The sequence below is a fragment of the Lepisma saccharinum genome, chromosome 20 (assembly GCF_977018435.1).
Source record: "Lepisma saccharinum chromosome 20, izLepSacc3.1, whole genome shotgun sequence".
NCBI classification, from domain to species: domain Eukaryota; kingdom Metazoa; phylum Arthropoda; class Insecta; order Zygentoma; family Lepismatidae; genus Lepisma; species Lepisma saccharinum.
In genome coordinates, this window is record NC_139248.1 from 36,621,126 (window position 1) to 36,645,635 (window position 24,510).

The 24,510-nt window shown below is 36.5% G+C and overlaps 2 protein-coding genes across 5 annotated transcripts in view; one reads left to right on the forward strand and one right to left on the reverse strand.

The window, feature by feature from the left end:
- The first annotated feature begins 4,534 nt into the window (after window positions 1-4,534).
- On the forward strand, window positions 4,535-6,181 carry LOC146003423 (uncharacterized). Its single transcript, XM_083141707.1, has one exon. The coding sequence runs from the start codon at window positions 4,535-4,537 to the stop codon at window positions 6,179-6,181; it is 1,647 nt and encodes a 548-aa protein (XP_082997833.1).
- A 4,687-nt stretch (window positions 6,182-10,868) lies between these two features.
- The window catches only part of LOC146003229 (uncharacterized), a 123,685-nt gene continuing 110,043 nt past the window's right edge, over window positions 10,869-24,510 (reverse strand). For all 4 annotated transcript variants that reach the window (XM_083141399.1, XM_083141400.1, XM_083141401.1 and 1 more), the window contains 4 exons: window positions 24,281-24,359; window positions 21,845-22,025; window positions 12,231-12,423; window positions 10,869-11,044 (listed from right to left, as the gene is read on the reverse strand). In XM_083141399.1, coding sequence (XP_082997525.1) covers window positions 10,942-11,044; window positions 12,231-12,423; window positions 21,845-22,025; window positions 24,281-24,359 — 556 coding nt within the window. In that variant the 3' untranslated portion in view covers window positions 10,869-10,941. The remainder of the gene's footprint in view (window positions 11,045-12,230; window positions 12,424-21,844; window positions 22,026-24,280; window positions 24,360-24,510) is intronic.

A 24,510-nucleotide genomic window follows, 5' to 3' on the forward strand; every position in this document is an offset into this window, starting at 1 on the left:
TCGAACGGCCTAATGTTTGCTAACGGAGGACCTTGAGCAAAAGCAGGTAGCATTTCAAACTTTTATGTATTTATTTTGTTAGGATAGCTCCCAAGGAGTGGTCAAATCTTTCACAGTAAATCTGGCTGTGTTATATTTAATATTGCAGTTTTCTAGGAAAATTGATTGATCGATTCACTTTATGCACAGTAAGGCAACAGTTTGAAGTGGGATCCGAACCACTATATGCATCCACCGGATTTTCAAACCCAGGACACTCTGATTACAAGGCGACGACGCTACCACTACGCCTACGCATTGTTTAATACAATTTCGTCATCCGCCTACCAAACAACTTTTCTCTTATTACTATAAATTCTAAATAAAATTTATATTCTCCAAGGAAATTTGTTTTTAATTATTTCACACTTCTTAGAAAGCATAAAAACTATTCAAAACTGCAAATGTTTTTCTAATCGTGCTGTGTACTTACATATTGAATAAAAGTCCATTCCATAATTTGTTTGTTTCAGTTCATGGCATGATTAACAATTTGAGAATTAATGAAAATGCTGCTTTTTTATTATGTGTGCACGCAGTGCTTTAACGACATCCTGTGTGATAAAGAGATTGAGTATTTTGATATTTTACATGGAACTTTTGACCATTAACACCAAACTCACGAACATTAAGCTTTGAAATATAATGTAGTTTATTTTCTACTTAACGTCGATCTTCAGATAATTTAATCAGCACGATGAGAATAATTAAATGCAATTAATGAACATGCATTCACAACACACAAGAAAAGGCCAGCGCTTAAACACAGAACCCGACCTACAGTTTAAAGTGGAATCCAAAACACTGAACAATGTATCTGCATTGGGGATTGAAACTATTCCAAGGGAATATGACCAGCATCACTTAATCAGTAAGGCCCTAAGTACAGACACGAACGTACCTTCAAGAGCCTCCATTCAGTAAGTGAACTGTAAACCGACACTTGTGAAAAAAATGCAGGAGGGTAGAGAGAATTTCATTTTCACATTTGGTTCTTGAATATAGCATTCATTGCATCCACTTGTTGCTGTCGATAAATTGAAAATTGTACTGGGTGTCGTTACGAAATACAGTGCCTACAATAGGAATATGCCAGACGAACAGCTGGAAACTAAACCGAAATGCTAATACATAAGATATTCCACGGATCTTATCATATTCGTTCTAAAACAAATTAGCTTTGGTGGTAAACAGGCAATTCAATAGAAAACCGAGATCTAGTGTGGATTCATACAGTCATTGGGAAATATTTTGCTGTCTGGCTGCTGTTTAATAATATAACTAGGCCACGAGAAATATTCAAGCAATACAAATCCCCGCTTCTAGGTAAATGTAAACCTTACTACTTCACATTTTCTTTCTTATCATTACAGAATCAAGATGCAGTCGAGTAATTAATGGGCACTTCGAAGTATGCTCTTGTAAGTTGCAGCAAGAATCTAAGTTTCTAGGTGTCTGGAATTTCATCCTGATCAGTCATCAAGGTTGCCTTCAAGAGATTTGATTTGATTACCAGTTTCACACTATCATCTTCAAATTTGGTTACTTCAGCCATCCCATCTGCTTCTCTGGCACTTCAAAAAGGGAACGAAATCGGTAGGTTAATTGCAAAACTCCTTAGTTTTGCTCACAACCATATTTTTAAATGAAAGTGGAAAGGTTATATCTTAGTAAGTTTCACAACAAAAATATATTTCTTTCCAGCAGTGATTTCATGTATTCTATTTTTTCAAAGCACTCTGTTGAACAACCTAGTGAGAGTTTTATTTTACTTCAGTAGATGAATGCATAGAGTTCAATAGTGTTATTTTTGCAATTGATTCTTTATTTGACCAATGTTGAACATTTTGCCAGCTTATTTCGTAATATTTTCTGTTCTTGCAAAACTCGTCCTTTGTGATTATGGAAATATTATGCTGTAGTAACATCGAATATCTGTCTACGGAATCCTTTGTTTAACAGACACGGAGGTAGTTTGCCAACAGAAAATTAAAATCTATGACATGTCAATTTCTCGTTTGAAACGTTTTATAACGTAGGATTATTTGGAATGTATACTCATTGGTCAGCTATTTCAGCTAGAAGAGGAAACTATGCAAGTTATATTCGAACTTTCAATTATTTCATATGTGCCAATATCTCTCGGTAAGTTGTCAAGTCAAGGTACAATAAACTTAATTGATATTTTTAAATATTATTCTCTATTTATTTAACCCTGGAACTCCAAGGTAAAATTTTATACCTTCTAGTACCAGTTGGGTCCATTGGAACCAGGTGGATTTTTTTACACACTTAGGTAATAAAATATTTTTCTTTTGCACAAAAATCAATTTTTTAATAATATTTTAGTACCAGAAATTAAAATTACATTGATTTCCTCCTTTCAGACGGGAAGTGCTCTTTTTTAAATTTTATCATGTATGTTTTCGTACACAATATAGAATTGGAGTAAGTTTTAATATTGCGTAGGAAATATTTTCTTTCGGATAAAAATCTATTTGTTCATTTTACGAACATATTATAGCGCATGAAATTAAAATTACAATGCCAATATTTTATTTCAGACAAGAAAACACTATGTTACACATCACTATGCTTGTTTTAGTGCAACAAACTAAATTACATTACCTTTCAAAATTGTAATCAAAATTATTTCTTTCGGACAAAAAGTACTTTTTTCTCATTTACTAAACATACTTTCGTACAGGAAATCAACAGTGCAACATGTTTCAGGTTTAAGCCAAATATTTTCGCACATAAATCATTACTTGATCAAAACTAAAGAAAACAATATACCATGATATGTAGACATGTATCAAAACTATATAAATCACTGTAAAATTACTGATAGTTAAACCCTAATTGTAGAAAAAATCTACAAGTGCTCAGCACACGTTAGTCTGTGAAGCATATATTGAACTAGAGCTCATGGCATTGTAAATTCTGCACGAAATATATGCACGGGTCTAATGGACCCAGTTGGGACTCAAAGCTACAAGGATCATCCAGAAAGTAAGTTCCGTTGACCAATTAAAAGCAACAAAATATGTAATGGAACAAAACACTTTATTGTACACTAAAGTGCAGTTGCGGCATAAATTACAAACGGAACTTACTTTCTGAACGTGCTTTGTAAATTGTTTGTTAAGGTACCATAAAACTTCAAAAATTAAATACTTTTCTAAAATGTATTACAAAGAAGCACAATAGAAAAAATGTCACAAAATGCCAATACTCGGTAATGCTTAGTTTGGGTATGATTATAAATCAATTATTTGTATTGGTATAATGGACCCGATCTGGATTCCCAGGGTTAAATGATATATTTTTTACCTCTATGTGTTCCATCATTACGATTCAATGGTAATTTGATATTGTTCATTGTGAAATCCTTTAGCAGCTAAACAATTCAACGTATCGTCTCAATGCTGGATAAATTTCAGATATTCAAAGAATACTTTTTATTCGATTCGAATTTCATTTCTATACATTACCATTTCCCTTCGTAATTATTCGAAACGTTGTAACTTTCTTTTCCACCCTTACCATCATCCTTTCCCCTATTGAAAGAAAAACGTTTTTTTTTAAATTCGGATGTTCAGTATGTGTACTATCAATAAAGAAAACAATATAAATTCATGAATTTCCATTTGACTTAAAACTCAGTTCAGAAAAACATGAGATGGAAATTAAAATTGAAAGTAAGTATATATGATGTGAACCAACGTGTATTGCGGAATTAATTTTTTAATATATTTTCTAAGAAAACTCAAAGATTCACTCACCTGCTTGGTGATCTAGATCAAAGTTATCCAAGTTATTCTCTAAAGTAATTCAACATTACTTTATTTGAATTAACCTTTCTAGTAAGTTTATATTGTGTTACTAATGGAGTTCATTTCGAAGCCTTGTCATATACTGTTCTCTCTTCTTTCAAGCGTCTTCCTTAAGGATTTTACCACTGGTTAATACTTTTAGGCTTTTATATTTCGTCTTTGAACCCGGGATCCCTTGATTATAAGTTTGCTTACCTTAAAACATTTATATTCTATTATATTCCATGTTGCAGGTGGCAGTCGACATGAAGATTCCATTGTTGATGTTCTTGTTTTTTATCTGCGTATCCTTCTGTGTGTCTATTTCACCAAGAATAACTTCTGAATTAACCGAGAGTGCTTTTCAACTTACAATAAACATTTTGAAGGACTACTTTCACACTGCAAGGACGTTGGTTGTTTATTACGACAAGGACTCAACATTTCTTGCAGATATTGTATCTCACGAATATAGAAACCCAACATCTGTAATTAAAACTAGTTACCTCTATTTGAATGAAACATGGGCATATGACTGGTTCTGGATGAGAACAGAAATCTATTACTTGTTTCTTGTAAGCAAAGCCTCTACCCTGCATTATCCCATAAAGGAATTTAAGCACTTCAATACCTTTAGACGTAATGCAAAATATTTAATTGTCCTGACTGGAAACAATACAATGGAAGAGATTAATGGGTTGATCTTGGCAGCACAAAGCCATCTCCTGGTGAATATTGCAATAGCTGCACCTTCACTTGGAAACCCAACGATCTCAGAAAGCGAAGGGAATGGACACGGATCCTTCGTCCTCTATTCCTACTTCCCTTTCACAGAGTCCCACTGCAGAACGGCTAAAGGTGGAGAAGTTATGGATATTTGGAGTAACGGGCGTTTCCTTACTGGAAAACATTTGTATCCAGACAAGGTGGAAAACATGCACAAGTGCCAAATTAGAATGAAAGCATATTTTTCTCCACCAGTCTTTATGTCTTATAAAAGTTCAGCAAGCAACAGTTCCTATGGTGGTTTAATGGGCCTTTTAATTACAATTATAATGCGGAAAATGAACTTCACTCTGGAGACAAACAACATATACAGCAAACCTTCAACCAATGTAAGGATTTTCCCGAATGGCACTCTTACAGGGGATTATCTTTCAATACGCAAGGGGCAGTTTGATGGTAGCTTAACAGTCGCCTACATGGATCATCATACTCTCCATATGTGTGAACAGATACACACCCGCCAATTCTCTGAAATAGCGTGGGCTGTTCCAAATCCCAGACCCTATCCTCAGTGGATGAATCTGTATTTTCCATTTCAATCGCATCTGTGGGTTGCAACACTCTTGGCTTTCTTAGCCTTTGTTATCTGCATGAGATTCTCTGTTGCTTTGTTGACTCGGTGGGAAAGGATCACATATCGGTTTCCTTTCCTTCATGGTCTGTATGCTTCTTTGACTGGGTCGTTGCCCACTCTTCCACCTCCTGTATTGACTCTCAGGTTTATATTTATACTTTGGTCTCTTTCTTCCCTGATCCTCTGCAGTCTCTACGAATCCTCCTTGCTTGGCTTCATCACAACACCCAAAAGAACGCCACTCATCGACAGCTTGGAAGACATTGTAAATGCCAATTTGCTTGTTGGGGGTGGTAGCCCTGCTAAAAGGAATTTAGAAATCCTTGACCATACGCTTTACGGGAAAGTCCTCGAGAATTGGGACTTGGACGAGGATACTGTTAAGGTCTTCAAGCGTGTTGCGATTAACGGCGATTACGTAACTCAATCATCTGGTTTTTACACGTATTATTTAGCATATTATTTTATGTTATTCGATTCTTACGGAAGGCCATTGTTCCATATTACTTCCGAAAAAATTGCAGTTCTCCCTATATTTTTTCTCCTAGATAGAAGCTCACCCTTTAGGGATCGCTTTCAGCAGATAATCGACTTCTGTATTGAAGCAGGGCTCCCTCCAAAGTGGGAAAAAGACTATGATGTACAGTTGAAGCTTGATGCAACAAAGCGAGGGAAATTTCAAGATGAGCCAGAGGTCGTTGCGATTCAGCTGGAGAATCTAATGGGAGCTTTTGCCGTTCTCATATTAGGTCTGACTGTCAGCTCAATTGTATTTGCTTTGGAGATGATTTGTAGTGGCAAATCGTTCAGTAGCTACAGGCTTACACTACCGACCATCACCATTTCTCGCATCCAGAGTTTGATAGTAGCATTTTACAGAGGGATGCGGAAGAATGTTATAGCCGTACGTTATAGACTTAAGAAACTACGCTCTATTTGCAAAGTTAAGGGAACTACGAGGCAGTGAATGTGTTCGTTGCTGCAAAAAGTTTTCTGGAAGATTGTGCTTCATCTCTTTAAGGTGAATTGATTGATGACTTTCGTGCAACGCATGTTTTGTCTATAGTTTAGTAGGTTTCTGTATATCATCAGTTGTGTGATATTTTCGGTACAGAATGCACTATCTCCGTTAATGGTAACATGTGACGACCATGCAACTGCCATCCAGTACTGATCAAAATTAATCCCGTACAGAATATGAAAGAGTAGCTAATTTTAGATCCGTTTTCAATCTTCTCAGAGTAAAATTACTTGCTGAGGAAACTTTCTACCTCCTTTGTCTGTTTTCCCCAATGAAAAAAGTGGATGCTAATGAGTCCTTTCTCTAACGCATTTGGTTGAACCACACTTGAAAGCAATAACAAAGCAGAGGTCCAACGTTCGAACGCTGATCATGGCATGTTGTTCCATCATCATTTTCTCATATTAATAATTTAAGCATAGAGATAGAGAAGCAATGTGAAAAACCGAAATGGAAAATACACAAGAAGTGTCGCCGTGCATGGTTATACTCTTCACAGAAGAAGCTGATTTGTTTCTATTAACAATAACATTTTTGGTTACGATTTCTACTGAGCATAAACAAAAAAGTATGGCAAACTTAACCAATGCTGTTAATTGGACAAAATTATTTGGTAACTTGTAAGAAATGTGCACCATTATTAAAAGTATTTTGTTCTTTTGAAGAGCCATTTGCTCATGGTCTTCTATTTAAACACCAGAGACAATTTCCTGGTTTGTTGCAGCAAACATTTATGTGTGTGTATTACTAAAGACTCGTTCCGAAAGTTGTATCGAAACGCTCGAATCTAACGAAAATAACTAGTTTAGTAAACCTGTTGAAACCCCATATATTTTACAGACTTTAGGAAAGCACTATACGAAAGCTTCAGTGGCAGTGTTTTGTATATAGAAATTTTCCACATGGCGTCCATAGGAACACATGGAAGAATCATTGATGATCATTTAATAGTCTTTTTAAGAACAATAAAGGCACTCTTGCCTTGCGCATATCGCTCTTTGTTCAGGTTGTACTATATTTTCCGATCCAGTGCAATTTGAAGCTATCATAAGTATGCATTGTCTGCAGGTAGCAGACGACTTTCACTGAACAAACCAGCCTCCTGATCTGTGTGTTTCGTACGAGAACATGCTTAGCGCATCGCATGGCAATCATTTTATGAAATGCCTTAACGAACTTCATAATCTTCACGGCAGGACTTATGGAACAGCCAATGGCTAGAACTCGTTTAAAGTTTAGCGTGTCGAACTTGTACGACTTTCGGAACGCACCCTAAATACTTATATCTTTTGAGTGATCGTATGTATTGCTATATTTACTTGCACTTTAGTAGTAGTTGTTGAAGAATTTGTGTGGCACATTCTATGTATTTTGAAAATACTTGCAATGCAAAACTTTATTAGTATAAATGTTATTAATGTTTAAGAAATACACTCTTTATGTTTCAGTATTGTACACGTTTATGTAGTGTCAGACATTTACCATGTTTTTCAAGTCACCGAATGTTACCAGCTATTTATTGTAGACATTATAAATGACCAGTGTATTTTAATACTAGAATAGTGGTTTTATGCGTAAGATACTTTTATATTAATGCAAATATGCTGTGATTTTGTAAGGAAAGGCGTGTTCACAATAGGACAATAAGTTTACATTTCCACTTTGCTGAAATATTGTATGCCCCTTTTCTTTTCATTACTTTAGACTAATGTGTTCATGAATGTAAATGTAGGTACAATATTCCCAAATTTCAATTAATTGGTCCACGATTTATACATTATGCGAAAGTAGAAAGTAATAAAATTAACGGATTTGTCAGAAGAAAGAAGAGAAACTCGAAATACAACTTCAAAGTATAGATATTGAAATGATTTTTGTCATTTTCTTATTTAAGGCACTGAAACAGGCTCACTCAAGGTAACGGATTTATATGTTTCAAAGAAATTATAATGTATAAATAGACATTTACTTATTTTAATCAAAATATGGAATTAAACATGGATTTGCAATTGTAAAAAGGACAAGTTTCCTTAAGCAGCTTTCATCTAGCTAAATAAAGTGCATTAGGCTTACGTGACATTGATTGTAATGCAAGATTCAAATGTTAAATATGTTTTAGTTTCTGTTACCAAAACAATAAATTACAAAACTGAAATTACATAACATTAATTGAAATCTAAGATTCAAATACAAAATTGCTTCGTTTTGGTACTAAGACAAGGGATAACGTAACTTTTTTAAGTGCAGAGACATTTGTATTGACTGAGAATGGTTCAATTTCGCATAATGTAATGGGAGTATTTTTAAAATAATCAATGGATTTCACAGCGAATGATTCAGCTTGCATTCTCTGTTGCTGGCGTTGCAGATCCATTGTCTAATTTTAAAATAAAGAGAGTACAAAACGAACACAATTCAGATATATGGAAAACCTTTGATAATGAACATAACAAGGGAAAATGTAGTAATAGCATATTAATATTTCATGTATTTTGGAAAATATTGGAAAATGTGGAAATTTAATGTAATAATAACTAAAATGTGCAAAATATGTGCTAAAAACTAATATTGAAAGCAAAAAGGGAATTTTCAAGCTTGCATACCAGGATTCGTAAAGATAATGGAAAATAGTATCTATTTTATCATCATATGAAGATATATATATTTCCGTTTACAAGAATTCCCTGCTTATTATGGGCTCATGAAAGGTAACCCATGTCCTCAAATGTGTCATTTTTAACATTTTGTGGCAGTTCTTTAAATAAAGAAATAAAAATTCGATATTTTCTGATATAACAGTTTTCGTTTTGTTTAACTCCTCCATACCATTCAGATGTCTAGAGAAGATTTAAATATTTTAGTACTTGTTTCTTGCATGTAGCTATGACTAGCGTTTAAATGAAATCAGTGACAGGGAATTTCCAAATGTCCAGGCCATGACTCGAATCCGGAATCTTCTGTAACAAGACCATAAGTAGGTCAGTCCCCAGCCATCTAGGTAAGGTCACACTTTGTGTTCATGGATATTTTTTTGTGTGTAATTCTTGATTTTTTCAAGAAATTTGTTTCTAATATTAGGAAATATAGTTTGTAATCACTTTTATCCGAAATAAATTGGTTGTATATTTATTTGCGACTCATAATTTGTCATACATGTATCGATTCACATGAGTATTCTTGTTTATCCTTATTTAGTACTAAAAATATCACCAGTCAATTTTTAAAATTGTATAATTTATCCTAAACATCATTTGTTGACAAGAGTTTCAATTCTAGAATGAAGATATTTATTTCTTTGTTCTTTTAAACATGTTTCTTCGATGTAGAAATAATCATAACATTATGCAAATTATGTCCGTATTTGAAATGTAAGGGATTTCATTGGAGATACATCTCTCTCTCTCTCTCTCTCTCTCTCTCTCTCTCTCTCTCTCTCTCTCTCTCTCTCTCTCTCTCTCTCCAAAACAATGTGACATTGTTTACTGTAATATTCAATAATCACGTAGTGGTGACAAATTTTAATTTTTATAATAATTCTCACGACCAACAAGGATGGCAATCCAAATTCAACAAACATCTTTTTCCAAACAACTAATTAAATTATAGTTGTCGTATGCCGATTGAACTTGAACGCCAGACCTGATTATTATATGTTGTTCGTCGACAGTCTGTGTATTGCTTCTCTCATGTATGTCTCAAAATCATAGCCGTTCTTCGTGACGAGACTTCTTTCATTTATACCAATATGTAAGTTGTTGTACTTGTTCTGTTACTGTGTTCCTGAATTATACACTTTTGTTTGTGTTACAAATTATGTCTTATTCTTAACTCCATTTCTTGGATAATCGAAGAACTGAAAGAACCCGAAACTCAACAATAGTATGAAAAATATATACATTTTAAACATAGAGATATACATGACCTTTTCAAATGCAGTATTAAATGAGTGACAAATTTTAATTTTTGTAATAATTCTCACGACCAACAAGGATGGCAATCCTAATTCAACAAACATCTTTTTCCAACCAACTAATTAAATTAGAGTATGAAAAATATATACATTTTAAACATAGAGATATACATGACCTTTTCATGTGCAGTATTAAATGAGTCATGCTTCTGAAAGGATTGCACATAAATTACGGATTTTTTTTATCAATATCACTATAAATCTAGAAATTCAAGAAGAAAGAAAGAGCGATGTTTAAAACATCGAGACGATAACTACGGAAGACCCTTCAAGACTTTTCACTCTTACTAATGTCACTCTCATCCTCACTCTAACTTCTACCCTGAAGATGAGAGTGACGTTAGCTCTCGAAAGCTTGGAATCCTTTCCACAACTAACCTGGTCTATAGCCCGAGAGAGACTGTTCATCATTCGTCGCCAGGAAATCTTCAAGACTTATTGTGTACCTAAACTTATTTTATTTGAATTTACAGTTTAACACTATTATATATTGTCTTAAATATAAAAGACAGTCAATATTCCATCAAAATGTCTTCTCTGAGAACCTTATCTTCTCGTTCTTGGTAGATAAACTCAATTCATAGACTTGAGTGATGCGGTTCTACATCGAGATTACGTCAACATTATAAGAGCTACAGCAAAATTTAATAAATTGCAATGCGATTTGTTTCTGATACTTTATTACATTTACATTTTACAATAAAATGATTAAGTTCACCCTTATGTGATTATATATCTATGTTGCTGTAGTTTCCAATAGATTGTGATTTGATAATAGAAAAGCAAGAAGAATTCCTAAGAAGATAATGACAACTGTAACTACGAACATCTTCTCCAACCTGAAAAATATGAGTTTTACAGATTTTTCGAAAAATTCATATATTGTCAAAAAAAATCTTAGTACAGTTATATTTTATGGATTCCAAATCATTTGAAAAAAGTTTATTTTAAACTTGAATCTGAAAACACTTGCGATTCTTTTTTAATTCAGTAAATCCGTCATAACAAATTTGCAGGTAAAATAACAATACATTTACCCGTTTTCTAAGTTTAAGAAATGTAGCAAATAAGCCATTTCAAAGAAAGCATGTTTATTTGCACAAAATTTTATGAATGAAATGAGCTCTAGAAAACTTTGCAATTGATGATATTCAGTGAACAATATCCCAACAATTCATTGCGCAGAATTACGCTCCGCTGCAATATTTCGGACAAACATATCATATCCTGGGTTGAAAACATGCCGGGTAAGCACTGTGTGTATGATTTTTCTGAAGTGATTCAAGGTATGATGATCATATATATATTAGAAGAATTCTTACAACGAATTATTTGCGATGGGTGGCACATATTGTACTACCAATATAAGTTGGCAACCCGTCGGAACACAGGTGCGCATTGGGAAGTACTGCACTGGAAAGCATCAGAGAATCCGTCTCCTTCGACCTGAAGACTTCTGTTTCTGCACGCTGCCATTGGCTCTCTATTGTCTGAACCATCGTATCATGTTGTGACGCTCTGGCACTGATTGATGGCGGCCTTCGTCGCAGTGTCTCCTGCGTCTCCTGAATGGGACCCGTTCGGATGAACGCCTCTACTGCCACGATTCGTGTCTGAACCGGCTAACGTTCCATGGCAGACTAATTGCGAGACTTGCAGCTGCCTAAGTATGGAAAACTTCTGCGCATGCGCAGCTGCGTTCCGACAGGGTTGCCAACTTATATTGGTAGATACAATATGATCCACCCTATATATATATATATATTATCGCAAATTATGCTCTGTAAGAATTCTTGTCACATGCGAACCTGTTTGTCCGACTTCATATTGTTTCCTCGCAAAGTTCGCTGCATGATGTCAAGTTGAATATCATCCATTGCGACAGCTAGTACTTTATTCCATACGATATCAATAATTCGATCTATTGCTACATGTAATATTTCCTGGTGGCTTAAAAGTTATAACTTCTGACTTGCCTAGCTACTTTATTAGAAAAGTGCATACAATTTAAAGGCTTCCACCTACCTGGATGTGGTTATGGTCTTGCTGGAATTTTCTTGCCGAAGTTTTCTGGATCTCCTCAAGAGCTCATGAATCCACCTATCCTTTTCCTCAACAGTCTGTGCTTTGAACAGCTGCTGCTTGGCTTCAGGTGGGATTTTGCAAGGGGGCATATCTGCTGCTTGGAAATGCAACTTATGAATCTTCATTCCGCACCCTGAAATGGGATCCACAACTAGTTATTTTACGAGAGAGAATAAAATGAAACTTTCAATATATTTCTGCTTTTTTATAGAATAGATTTCTGCAAGTATGGTCGCACAAGTTTACTGCATTTAGCACAGACCCATTGCTGATATATATATATATATATTAGTTATTGTATATTTTGTTGTGTATTCAAGCACACGTAGATTGCACTTAAGGCGTCGAGTTGATTTTGAAATATATGCGAAGCATATGAGTAATACAACATTATTTATTTAACACCAAATCGCCACTTAACAATTTATAACAAACTTAATGTATAAAAGACAAAATACAATATGTTACAACTAACATATTGACAATTCCAAAGGTCTTATAAACTGTACAGCCTATTTACAAACGCAGCGTCACGCACGATATTCTCCCTCGTCATGAAATTTCGCATTCGCAAAATATTGGATACATCGCATCTACTTCTTTTTACCATAATCACTGAAATCTAATCTGTCAGGCGGTTTTCTTCGCCTCTGACTTCTCCTTAATACGCTTGACTCTGCTGCTTCACGTCTATCAAAATCCATGTTCCCTCTTGAAGCTTCTTCCACCATTTCATGATTGTCTTCTCTTTTGTATTCCTTAAACACGGCATTCTCTTCTAAATACCTTCCTTCGTGGGTTTCTGGAGATGCACCATTATCCTTATTGCCTGTTTTATTACTATTATGATGATATCCTTTCTCATTGTTTTATACTTCTCCACTTTATTTGGTTTCCATGCACCAACTTAACATTTTTACAAACTCTAACATATGAAGTATAAGTTTCTGTTCTCCGGACAACTTCGCCTTGAACATAGGATGGATGCACCACGGAAATTTCGGTTGGCAAGTATCACCGAAAGTTTGGCACATACTCTGGTTCCTGGCGTTTCTTCTCCTCGTGAACACCCTGCAACTGATCTATATCATCTTTCGGTCTCGGCTAAAACGCATACATTAGTTCAGCAGGAGATATATTTTGGATATAAACCAAATTCCAACCTAATACAAGATAAGGAGGGCAAATTAGTTGGAAGTATAGAAGGAATAAACAAGAGATGGAAGGAATATTTTGAGGAAATGTTGAACTTAAAAGAAAAAGAAGTAAAAGGAAAAGAGGACAATGAAGGCAAAGAAGATGATAGAGATGTAGATATAGACTTTGAGAGTGAGGAAAATATATCAATATAGAGACACCTACACTAGAAGAAACTAAAGAAGTTATAAAGGGACTAAAAATGGGAAAGCCCCAGGTGTGGAGAAAATAACAAATGAACTTGCAACAAGTCTACATAAACTCATAGTAAAGATATGGGAAGAAGAATATATGACAGAGGAATGGAATAGCAGCTGGATAGTGCCCATACACAAAAGTATGGTAAAAAGTAATCTGGAATGTAACAACTATAGAGGAATATCTGTGTACTATAGAGGAATACTGTGTACACTATATTAGATATTTACTTGTCTGCTAAAAGACAAAGGAAGAAGTACAATAGACCAAATATATACAGTTAGACAAATAATGGAAACCTTCTGGAAGAATAACCTAGAATTAACACAATTATTTATTGACTTTCAGAAAGCATATGATAGCATATACAGGAACAAGATCTACGAAATCATGTCACACTTTAAAATACCACAAAAGCTCATAAGGTTTACTAGAATGACGATGGTACACACAAAGGCCTAAGTAAAATTATTGCGGGGAAGAACAGTCGATTTTGCAGTTAAAGTAGGGCTAAAAGAAGGAGATGGACTGGCACCTATTCTCTTCAACATGGATCGTAATAAGGAAAATACCAGTAAATGCAAATACAATATTGGAGCACAAAATGGTACAAATGGTAGGATATGTAGACGACCTAAACATCATGAGTCGAACACAAAAAGAAGCAATAGAAATATTCCAAGAATTAAAAAAGAACGCAAGGGATGTTGGCCTGCATACGAGAAACCCCAATAAAACCAAAGCAATGATAACAACAAAAAGGAAGAGAAAGAAGCCAAAAGAACTAACAAGTAATTCTCATGAAATAGAAGTGGTCACAAATTTAAATATTTAGGTGCCTGGATTACAGAAAATAATGAGGAAATGGAAGATATAAGGAAGAAAATCCATCAAGCCAATAAAGTATATTACTCCTTGATATCAATTTTAAAATCAAAAGAGATACATTATAGAAGGAAAATAACACTATATAAAATAATGACAAGACCAGTAATACGATATGGCAGTGAAACCTGAACCCTAAACAAACAAGCCTCAAACATGTAACGACCCTGCGTGGTCGCAATATTGTATTTTGTTAAGAAGGTTTGGATAAAGAGTGCATGCTAATAGTCCCTGGGAAGCGTACACTTTTAGTTTAAATGTGTTAACGGATCCACCTCTACGTTTATTAGCTTCGACCCTGCGTGGTCGCTGTATTCAGCGAATGTTATCATTTATTGTCATAGATACTGTTCAAATTCGTTGAAGAGTCCTGCGAGGCTCAATATCAATTGTATTGTCTGAATGCACACAGTTTTAGTTTATATTGACACGTGCAACTAGTGATTTTCCCACTAGTGTTTTCTTGATGTCACTTCTTGGATGTTTCTCAGTAAGAAGGTTGCAATATGTAAAAAAATGAGTTAGCTACGCGTACTTGTAGTTAAATTTTTCACCACCAATGCGGCACCGCGAGTATAAAGCCAGCGCAGCGAGGCCCGGAGCTCAGTTGGCTCCCTGAAGTCAACGGGCAAACTTCCAGGGTTAATCGGCCTCCCAGCCTGAAGACTAGAAGCCATTCCAGAAGCAAGGAAGGAAGGAAGAAGAAAGAAGAAGAAGAACCTAGCAGCAACCTACCTACCTGGTCCGCTCGCTTCGGCTGATAGGTGCTCAGGTTGTACCTGCCCGGCTTGACTGGGAGCATCCGGACCTTCCTTTCTAACCTGCCGTCCCTGCATAGGAGACACCGGTTGGCTTGCCAATTCCCCGCTAACGCAGGGGGGTGTCGCGGCAATCCTTTGATCCTTTTAGCCAGCGCCCGCTATTCGGGGTACCGATTGGTTTCGGCCAATTCCCGGCTGTGGTTGGGGGTACTACACACAACCTACTCTCTCTTTCATTGGAACCCGTGACGACTGCGGCGACCAGGCCCAAAATAAAATTAGGTCCCCATACTCCCCTTGGCGCCTCACTGCGAGGAATGAATTGGATGTTTCCTGTTCCCCCCCCCCTTTCTCTTTGAGTCTAAAGGTGGTACAGGTAAATGCACATAAGGGATACAGGTAAAGACTCGTGTGCTAACGGACATCCTTGTGTTCTGATTATAATAAACATTATAGATATATATATATATATATACATAAACCTGGTTTAATCTTTCTTTACACCCAGCAAGCCCTGAGATATTTCTGAGTCTATGTACTACGACTGAATCAGTTAGCACATATGGGTAAACTTTTTCCGACCACCCAACTGGAGTGTTTAGAGTGTTGAACGCAGCGAGTACCAGTATTCCAGCGCTGTGGTGCTGAGTTCTGCGTGGGTGGACGTTGCAAACACCATCAACTCCTTCGAAAGGAAAGTATTAAGAAGGATTTTAGGTGAATGAAAATGGAAGGTGGAGAATAAGATATAATCAATAAATTTATAGAATATATAATGAAATACATCTGGCGACCACCATCAGAATAAAAAGACTAGAATGGGCAGAACACATAATCCGGATGGAAGATCAACACATACCCAAAAGAGTAATGCAAGCAAGAAATGAAGGAAGAATGCCTGTAGGGAGACCCAGGGATCGCTGCCAGGAGGTGGTAAAGAGAGATGCTGCAATAATATTAGGAACGAGAAGATTGGAAGTAGCAGCAGCAAATCGAGAGAAGTGGAGGCAGATGATCACGTAAGCTAAGGCCCGATTCAGGGCTGTGACGCCATGAGAAGGAGAAGAAGGAAGGAAGGAAAGGAAAATTGCTTGGGAACATCATACCTGCCGAAACATGAGTAATGTCCTGTCAATTGAATACCCTGCTTATCACTGGGGACGATTCAGTGTAACTGCAGACGCTTGCTTTCTAAATATTCCTCTTTTTAGATCATATAAATGAAAAAACTGAAATATCTAAGTTGTTCTGGAAAAAAGCACTAAGTCAAAAAATGAAATTTTTACAGCAGGCAGTTATTTATGTTAATTATTTTAATTGGAAACATTACAGGCATGACCTAAATGTTGGATCATCACTGTTAAGAATCTTCACACAAATGCCAGTATAAATGTATACTCATAATATTTTCTTGAATTGATTCAGTGTGACATAAATGACGGCAACAGAAAATTACAGTTTGTGACTTAAATGTTTTTTTTTCGAATACCGGATATTCGGATATTCTACACGCATTGCATTCTATCACAATGAACGATGATGCATTCATTTCCTGCACGAGCTAAATTGAATCAATAAACTGCAAAAGAACACAAATTGACACACAGGAAGCGACGAGGACACTGAATTCAGTAACCCCTGAGACATAGAAATTAACCCGACCTGCTAGTTTATGCATGTAAATATTTATTCTGGTTGAAAGTTAGACAACTGTCTACACTTGTGACAATCGTATCTTACTAACGCTTAAAAGGAACGAGTTATGTACAAGCGTCTCTCAAAAGTGTTAGGACAGCGCCAATTTATACTAGGCATTAGGCAACCCAAGTTACACAAGGCGATGGAGGTTTGCATGAAGAGTTAGATTCAATTTCAGGGTTGTCACATGCACAAAATAATACGAAAGGAATAACAAATGGTAATAGTATTCAAAAATACAAATAATTCAGTACTATATAGCAAATGACAAAATACTTTACGAAAGAAGTAGAATTCCCGTACCGAAATGAGTCTAAACAGAAGAAAACAAGAGAAGATAGGGAAGGGGGAGAGGAGAGGAGACGAAAGAAGAAGAAGACATGAAGAGGACGGAAGAAAAGAGAGAATAGAAGAGTAGAGGAGAAGAAATGAAAGACTTTGCGGGGGGAAGAAGGAAGAGGGGCATAAGAGGAGACGAGAGGAGAATAAAACTCCAAGATGAGAGGACAGGGAAGGAGAAGATAAGAAGAGAAGAGTGGAAAGAAGAGGGATAGAGGAGAGGAGAAGAGCGCAGTGGAGTCGGGAATCCTTAGAGAATAGAAGGAAAAGAGCGTGTGACGTCAGCTGATGCCAGAATCGCTTGTGGCGGCCGCCATGTTCGGATGTGCCTGTTTCGTCCATTTGATATCATTCAGCGAGAGGGAATTTCGTTGGGAAAGTTTAGGCTGCTTGTTATGTCTCTCTATGTTTAAATCGTCAGAAACAATAGCACGATGTTCTTAGTAACTAGTTTCAACGAAAAAACAGAGAGCTAGACCTTTTCATGTGCTGGGGCGTGTTCATTTACCATATGTAATGCGATAATACTCTATTATATCTCGTTAGTACTCCAGAAATAGTTTAATGAAATAATAATAGAATCAAAATAGGACTTGCATTATAACTCCTACACTCGTAAATCCTCAAGCTACACGTGTCGCTTGCCACTCCGGTGTGAATTCTCAGGGGCTCGCGCGACACATCCCGCTTGGGAGCGACCCAATCAACAGCAACGTTTCACACAGTAGGGACGTGACAGGTCGCACAAGCCTGCCTTCGATTGGTGAAATCCTTAAGCTACACATTACGCGTGTTACATCGGTGTAAAAGCTCCCTAAAAGCAAGAATGCACGCGCTACAAACAGACCGAGGCGAAAAGATATACGCTATTGGAAAAACGGAGTGCAACATACCCCTTGCCGTGTCAGTTCGGTGAAAAGTTGCATTGATTTCTGAGGGTTCGCTTCCAAGCAACACGTGTTGCTTGTCGCTTCGGTCTGAACAGAGAGATTTCAAACCAAAACAGCAAGTGATATGTGTCGCTTTGGGGATTTCACCAATGCAGGTTTGTCGCTAAGGCAGGTGTAGGTCTAAACGTTGGCTGGCTCGTTCGGACGGTCTAATTTATTTCTGATGGTTTGTTTCCAAGCATCTTTTTCCATATCTGTATTCTCTTTGTTCGTTCAATGAATTTACATTCGACAAAGTTCTCAACACGTATAAACATTCGCAATAGTTATCTTTAGAAAACGTGCGAACTATTTTTACTATTCCAATATGTCACAATTTTGAATTTAACATTTTATACATACCGTTAATAATAATACCACTAATAAAATCAGAACAGAAATGCGTGTATAATAAAAGTAAATATGTTGTAAGCATGTTTATCTGAGGAACGTAACCTCTTAATTCCTTCATTTTTTAAACATTTCTTGCCACTTCTATTGTTGCATCCGAAAGCTGCGCACAGAGGCAAAGCTTCTTATTTATTGTCAATTCGCAGTGCCACTGAAATGTACAGATATTATGCACTATAAACGAACATTCCACGCTCAATCCCTTCTTCCACCACTGTATCAGCTGTAACTGTGGCACATCCCAAGATGGCGGTTTTAACTCACCCCCTTCCCCTCACGGCTTCATTCCCCTCGCCCAGAAAACACTCTTAGGTTCTTTCTATTCCTTCTATACTCTAAGTGGGAATCGAAGACAGAAGATAAGATAAGAGAAGTGGAGAAGAGTGATGTGAGGGCAAGAGGAGAGAGCAGGAGAAATTTGAGATAGGAACAGGGGAGAGGAGAAATCGAGGAGAGGAAAAGGAAGAGGAGAGGAGATGAAAAGGCTAGATGTGGAATCCTGAATCACCAGCCTTTCAGAAACCAGGAGAGTCCCCCCCCCCCTGTTACAGAGCTTTCCCCTTTTTTACAGGAAATTCGTTTACATTTTTCCAAGACGACACTATAGAAGTTGTTTATACATTCCCATATTTACAGAACTTTCACAATGATTTACAATTTTCTTGTACCTTAGCAAAAGACTAAAATATTTTTGTAAGAAATCAGTTGCAAAAGCCTTTACATACATGATATTAGCAATAAAGTATTTTTTAAATAAATAAACATATTTTAAAGAAAACTGAATTTACCACAGATTATTTATACACAGATGAACAGTTAGCGCTTGAATAACGTGACACGTGGTCCCAGGTTCGATCCTCGCTATACGAATTGTTATTTTCTTAGACTTCCTTTTTATTAAACAAGAACGTCATGACATTACAAATGACAGCAGTGTTAAATGCCTACAGTGTTCTGTATCTGTAATTTCATTTAAAAATAAACAAATAAATGAACGTTCCAAAGGACATTGTTCATATGGAAAATTAAGGTTAGGAATGAGATTATGGTACTCTGATGCTAATTGTATACGGATTTAAAGATATTAATAAAAAATAACGAGTAAGCAATTAATACTAATTTCTAGCCTTTTTCACTCCAGTTAAATGCAAGGCTACGTGCGCAATTAATGAAATAAACACTTTCAACTATGTGCAACTCTCCATTAAATGTGCATATCGTTTCCTTTGTTACAACCAAATTTTCTTTATACAATGCATGTGGAGGTCAGTTGTATCTACACTTCACATTGGTCAGCTCCTTCTATATATTTTTAAACATTAGGGTAGGATTGTCAACCTAACGGTCGTGTGTTCAAACCCCTCCGATGGCAGAAGTTTTTCGTAAGTTTTAGTCGTACCACATTGTGTTCATTGCCCACGTCGTGTGAAATGGAATGATTCTGTTTGCTATTAACGATGAAATACGAAAGAATAAAATCTCCATTCCAACGAACTGAGGCCGAGAGGGGGGAGTTGGATATTCGAAACTTGTTATAAATGTGAAAATTAAATTCATGTCTTAGTGGTGTAATCCTAAGTACAATCGAAAATCTGACACGGAATATCTTATCTTGGTCTGAACTCAACTAAAAGGCGTTTCGCCCCGAGAAAATATTATGTAGCCAAAGAAATATGTTATTGATTGTTTCATGATAATCTCATCATTGCATCAATTCTTGACGCTCAGACAATATTCTCTCGAACTACCTCTCCTCTCCTCCGCCTCCTTTCCCTTCTAGCGCTCTCATTTTCTCTCCTCTTCCTTATCATCTCCTCGATTTCTCCTCTCCTCTGTTCTTATCTAAAATTTCTTGTGTTCTTTCCTCTTGTCCCCACATCATTCTTCTCAACTCCTCTTATCTTCCCGACTCCACTGCGTCCTTCTCCTATCCTCTTCGATCTTCTTTTTCCCTCTCGTTTACTATACTTTCCTCTCCTCTCATCTCGTCTTTTCCCCTTTTCCTTCTCTCCCCCATGGTCTTTCATTTCATCTCCCCTCCTCTCCTCTTCTATCCTCTCTTCTCTTCCGTCCTCTTCGTTTCTTCTTCTTCTTTCGTTCCTCTCCTCTCTTCATATTTCCATTCTTCTCTTCTTTTCTTCTGAGTATACTCAGCAGCGATTAACTAACAAATCGATTTACTTTCTCATTTTATTTGTATTTTTAAATACGTAACACCTTTTCTTAGTCCTTTCGTATATTGCACAAATATATTTTGTGTATGTGGCAATCCTGAAATTGAGTCTAACTCTACACGCAACCCTCCAACGCCTTGTGTAAGTTGGGTTGCCTAGTATAAAATGTCACTGTTCTAACACTTTTGAGAGACGCTGTACGAAAAAATTAGTCCCGGAAATATGCGAAACAGGATCGCTCATAATGGTAGAAACGGGGAGAAAGCGAGTAGGCGAAGCAAAGAAATGCTCGCTGGTGCAAGCAGTTGGTAGCTGGAACCACATTTAAACCCAGAGACATAAAAAAATGAACAAGTTCTTGCGGAAGACATTACGGAGGGCATCGGGAACAATCTCACCTCTTTGTCCTTGGCAATAGTTCATCGGATGAGGTGACTTTCCACTACTCATTCCTAGTCATTCTAATTGTAGAGTCGGAACTTAACGGAGTTTCAGAAAATCCAAAAGTTACATATGGGATTCACACACACACGCGCGCGCGCGCGCCTCTTTCTTCAGCAAGATGGACAGGAACTTGGAGAGAAACATTTGACCAGTAGTTTCCCGGCAGGTGGATTTTAAAAGACAGACCAATTGTGTGGTTATCTAAATCACATGACAATACTTCGTTTGATTTCTTCATGTAGGTTCTCCGTAAGGGCATGGTTTGTGTGACCGGGCACACAAAACAAAGCATGCAGCAGGTAACCTGGCGGTATACTGAATTTCTGCTCGAAGCCTTCCATATGATTCACAGGGCACATGTGGAAGTGTACTGATTATTTCGAAGTTGGGGGTCTGCTACATTCAGTTCATGAAAGGTCATTGTCATACGTTACATGTGCAAGAAGTTACAGACAAAATTTGGGCCTTTCAAATGTGACACCCTGTGTAATAAAATGTAAAATATACGTCATACTTACGTAGACACTGCCATATTGGACAGGTTTGCCCTTTTTTCCAAATGATTTCTGAGCAAATATCGCAGGAAACGGGCTGTTCCTTGTCCAGTGGAGATTTAACAATTACAAACCAATGCTTTCCTCCAACTTTATTCCTTGCACTGGTTGTAGGTGACTGTTCACTTTCATCCAAGTACAGTATCTGCATCGACACAAAAGAAATTAAAACTCTTACTTCTGTATGCTGTGAAAATTTGCTTATAAAGGGTCCGACAATAAATATCTACCACTTTCAAAAGTTTGTATTCTCTACGGCCCCGCAGTAGGGATGAAACCCAGCATCTAGGTAAGAGCACGACGGATGACATTTCTGTAGCAATGGAGCGTTGGACCCTGGACGCTTTTGCAGTAGAGGCTTATTTTAAAAGGAATGTATGATGCATTCTATGCTAGCTAAACAGCACACAGTGACTGGGGTACCTCAAGAGCCGAGTTTTTGAACACGTGTTCCTAACTTAGAGACCCTGAAGAGAAGAATTAGGGAAGAATTGCAGCCAATTCCACCCGCAATGCTGGTGTCTGTAATGGATAATTTCGTTCGTCGACTCCGTGAGTGTACCACACGGATGTTATTTTCAAAAACTAAGGCAAAGTGTTTTGTGTTATTGTTTTACAAATGGCATTATGTTATCTATCAATTACCACTATCTTGCTTTATATTAGGCGTATTTTGTTACTATAGGAAATATATATATTGCCGGACCCTTTATTAATATCGTAATAATCGAGATGCAAGTAAACGTAAACAGTAAAGGGTATTCTGAAGTCCATGATAAACAGTAAATTACAGAAACTTGACACCGATTTTGAGAGGCACCTGCATCTGGAAACTGCACATAGTAGCACCGTTGATATTTCATAGATAGTTATATGGCCACAGAATCATCTGGGGTAACGGGAGCGATGTTCTGCCTAGTGAATATCTGGAACCCTCCCATTCCGTTACTTCTTTCCCATATTTCACTACATTTTCCTTTTCAGTATGAACTAAATTGTTAATACCCTTTAATAGTACATATTGTAACATTCACATAAGCTTTCCTTTTACATGCAGATGCGTTTTTCCAACGAGAGAGCTTAGCAGAATGATGCTGGCTTTATCTTTGTGTGAATTGTGGTTTTAGTTTTCAATTTTCTATTTGTTATTTATTATTATTTGTCGTGTCTTGTGGATTCGATTGTTCTGACAGATTAACCCAACAGTGAAACTTCATGTCAGTCAAACATTAAATCCAATCCCTTAGCATACGTAAAATAACAATATTTAAATATCTTTCATTTGCACATTTTTCCCAGTTAGGCGAGCAGACTACTGTCCACGATTTCCCCCTGTTTAAATTTTAAAAGGGGAAGAATATTCCAGAAGACTCGTTCATATTATTTGATGTCTTGTAAATATTTTAACATTAACTATTATTAATTGTAATACGACACATCATTTTACTTGTCGTTATCTCGTCGCTCTTGCAACCAGACAAAAGAAAGAACGAACAATGTGCACGAAAATACAACGTTGCGTTTCGTGAAAATTTCAATTTCGAACCTTACACAAAATGGAATAGCAATACCTTTTAATTTGCCAATGTTATATTACCACACATCTACATAGCCTTGTTATTTTCATACTCGAAAGAAAATTGCATTTCAAGAAACAACTAGGTCGACCACGTCGTCACCACACATCATTATTATGTTTATAGGCAATGAAACCAAGTCATGCTTATTGGGACAAAAAATGTGGTTTCGTTCATAGAAAAATACACGAACAACAAGGAAGCGCAAGACTTTATGAGCAGAGTAAATAGGACTTTAATGCTCACATGTGCAGTACATGAGAGATCTGAGTCCAATTTTATCACAGAAAGGCTAATTGGGACTAGGTCTACAGTTTAAAGTGGATTCGAACCAGTATGTGCCTTCACCGACATGGACCCTGGGACCCCTTGATTACAAGCCGATGACGTTTTCACTACGCCATCGGGAAAGCCCATACAATGTGTTCCTATTCGGGTAGCCAGTTGTTTTGGTGATACGTTTTATATTACGGTGAGATATTCAAATATTAAAATTACTAAAATTTTCTCTTTATCTGAATAATTGGCATTATTTTAATATCATTGCTGCAACTTCTAATTCATAGAGCTTCTGAAATTTAGCATGAGCAATGAGAGTTCATTAAAATAGAAAGAAAACAATTAGGGTAGATTTTTGTCTCTTAAATATATGTGACCGAAACATTCAAATAAAGAAACCAAAAAAATCTTGTTGTAGTCAAACATTCAAGAAAGTCAAAATATATCTAGTAAGAAATCACGTTATGTCTTTCAGAAAGAAATATAAAGCATGTGAAAGATGCCACAGTCAGTATTTTATTATGAACAAACTCAAATCACTTACCTGAAACATTTTGATAAAATCATTGTATCCGTATCCAGTGATATGTATGGGCTCAACCGGCCTCACATCCAGCACGTTTCTGAAAAACATATTCAAAAACATGTGAATAATTGTAAACCTCTGACAACACTGCCCTGCATTTTGGAAAAAAAAATCGGATGTTTTCAAATCAATAGTTGATTCTGGAAGTGTTTTGAATTCTGATTTATTTATTTATTTATTTAATTGAA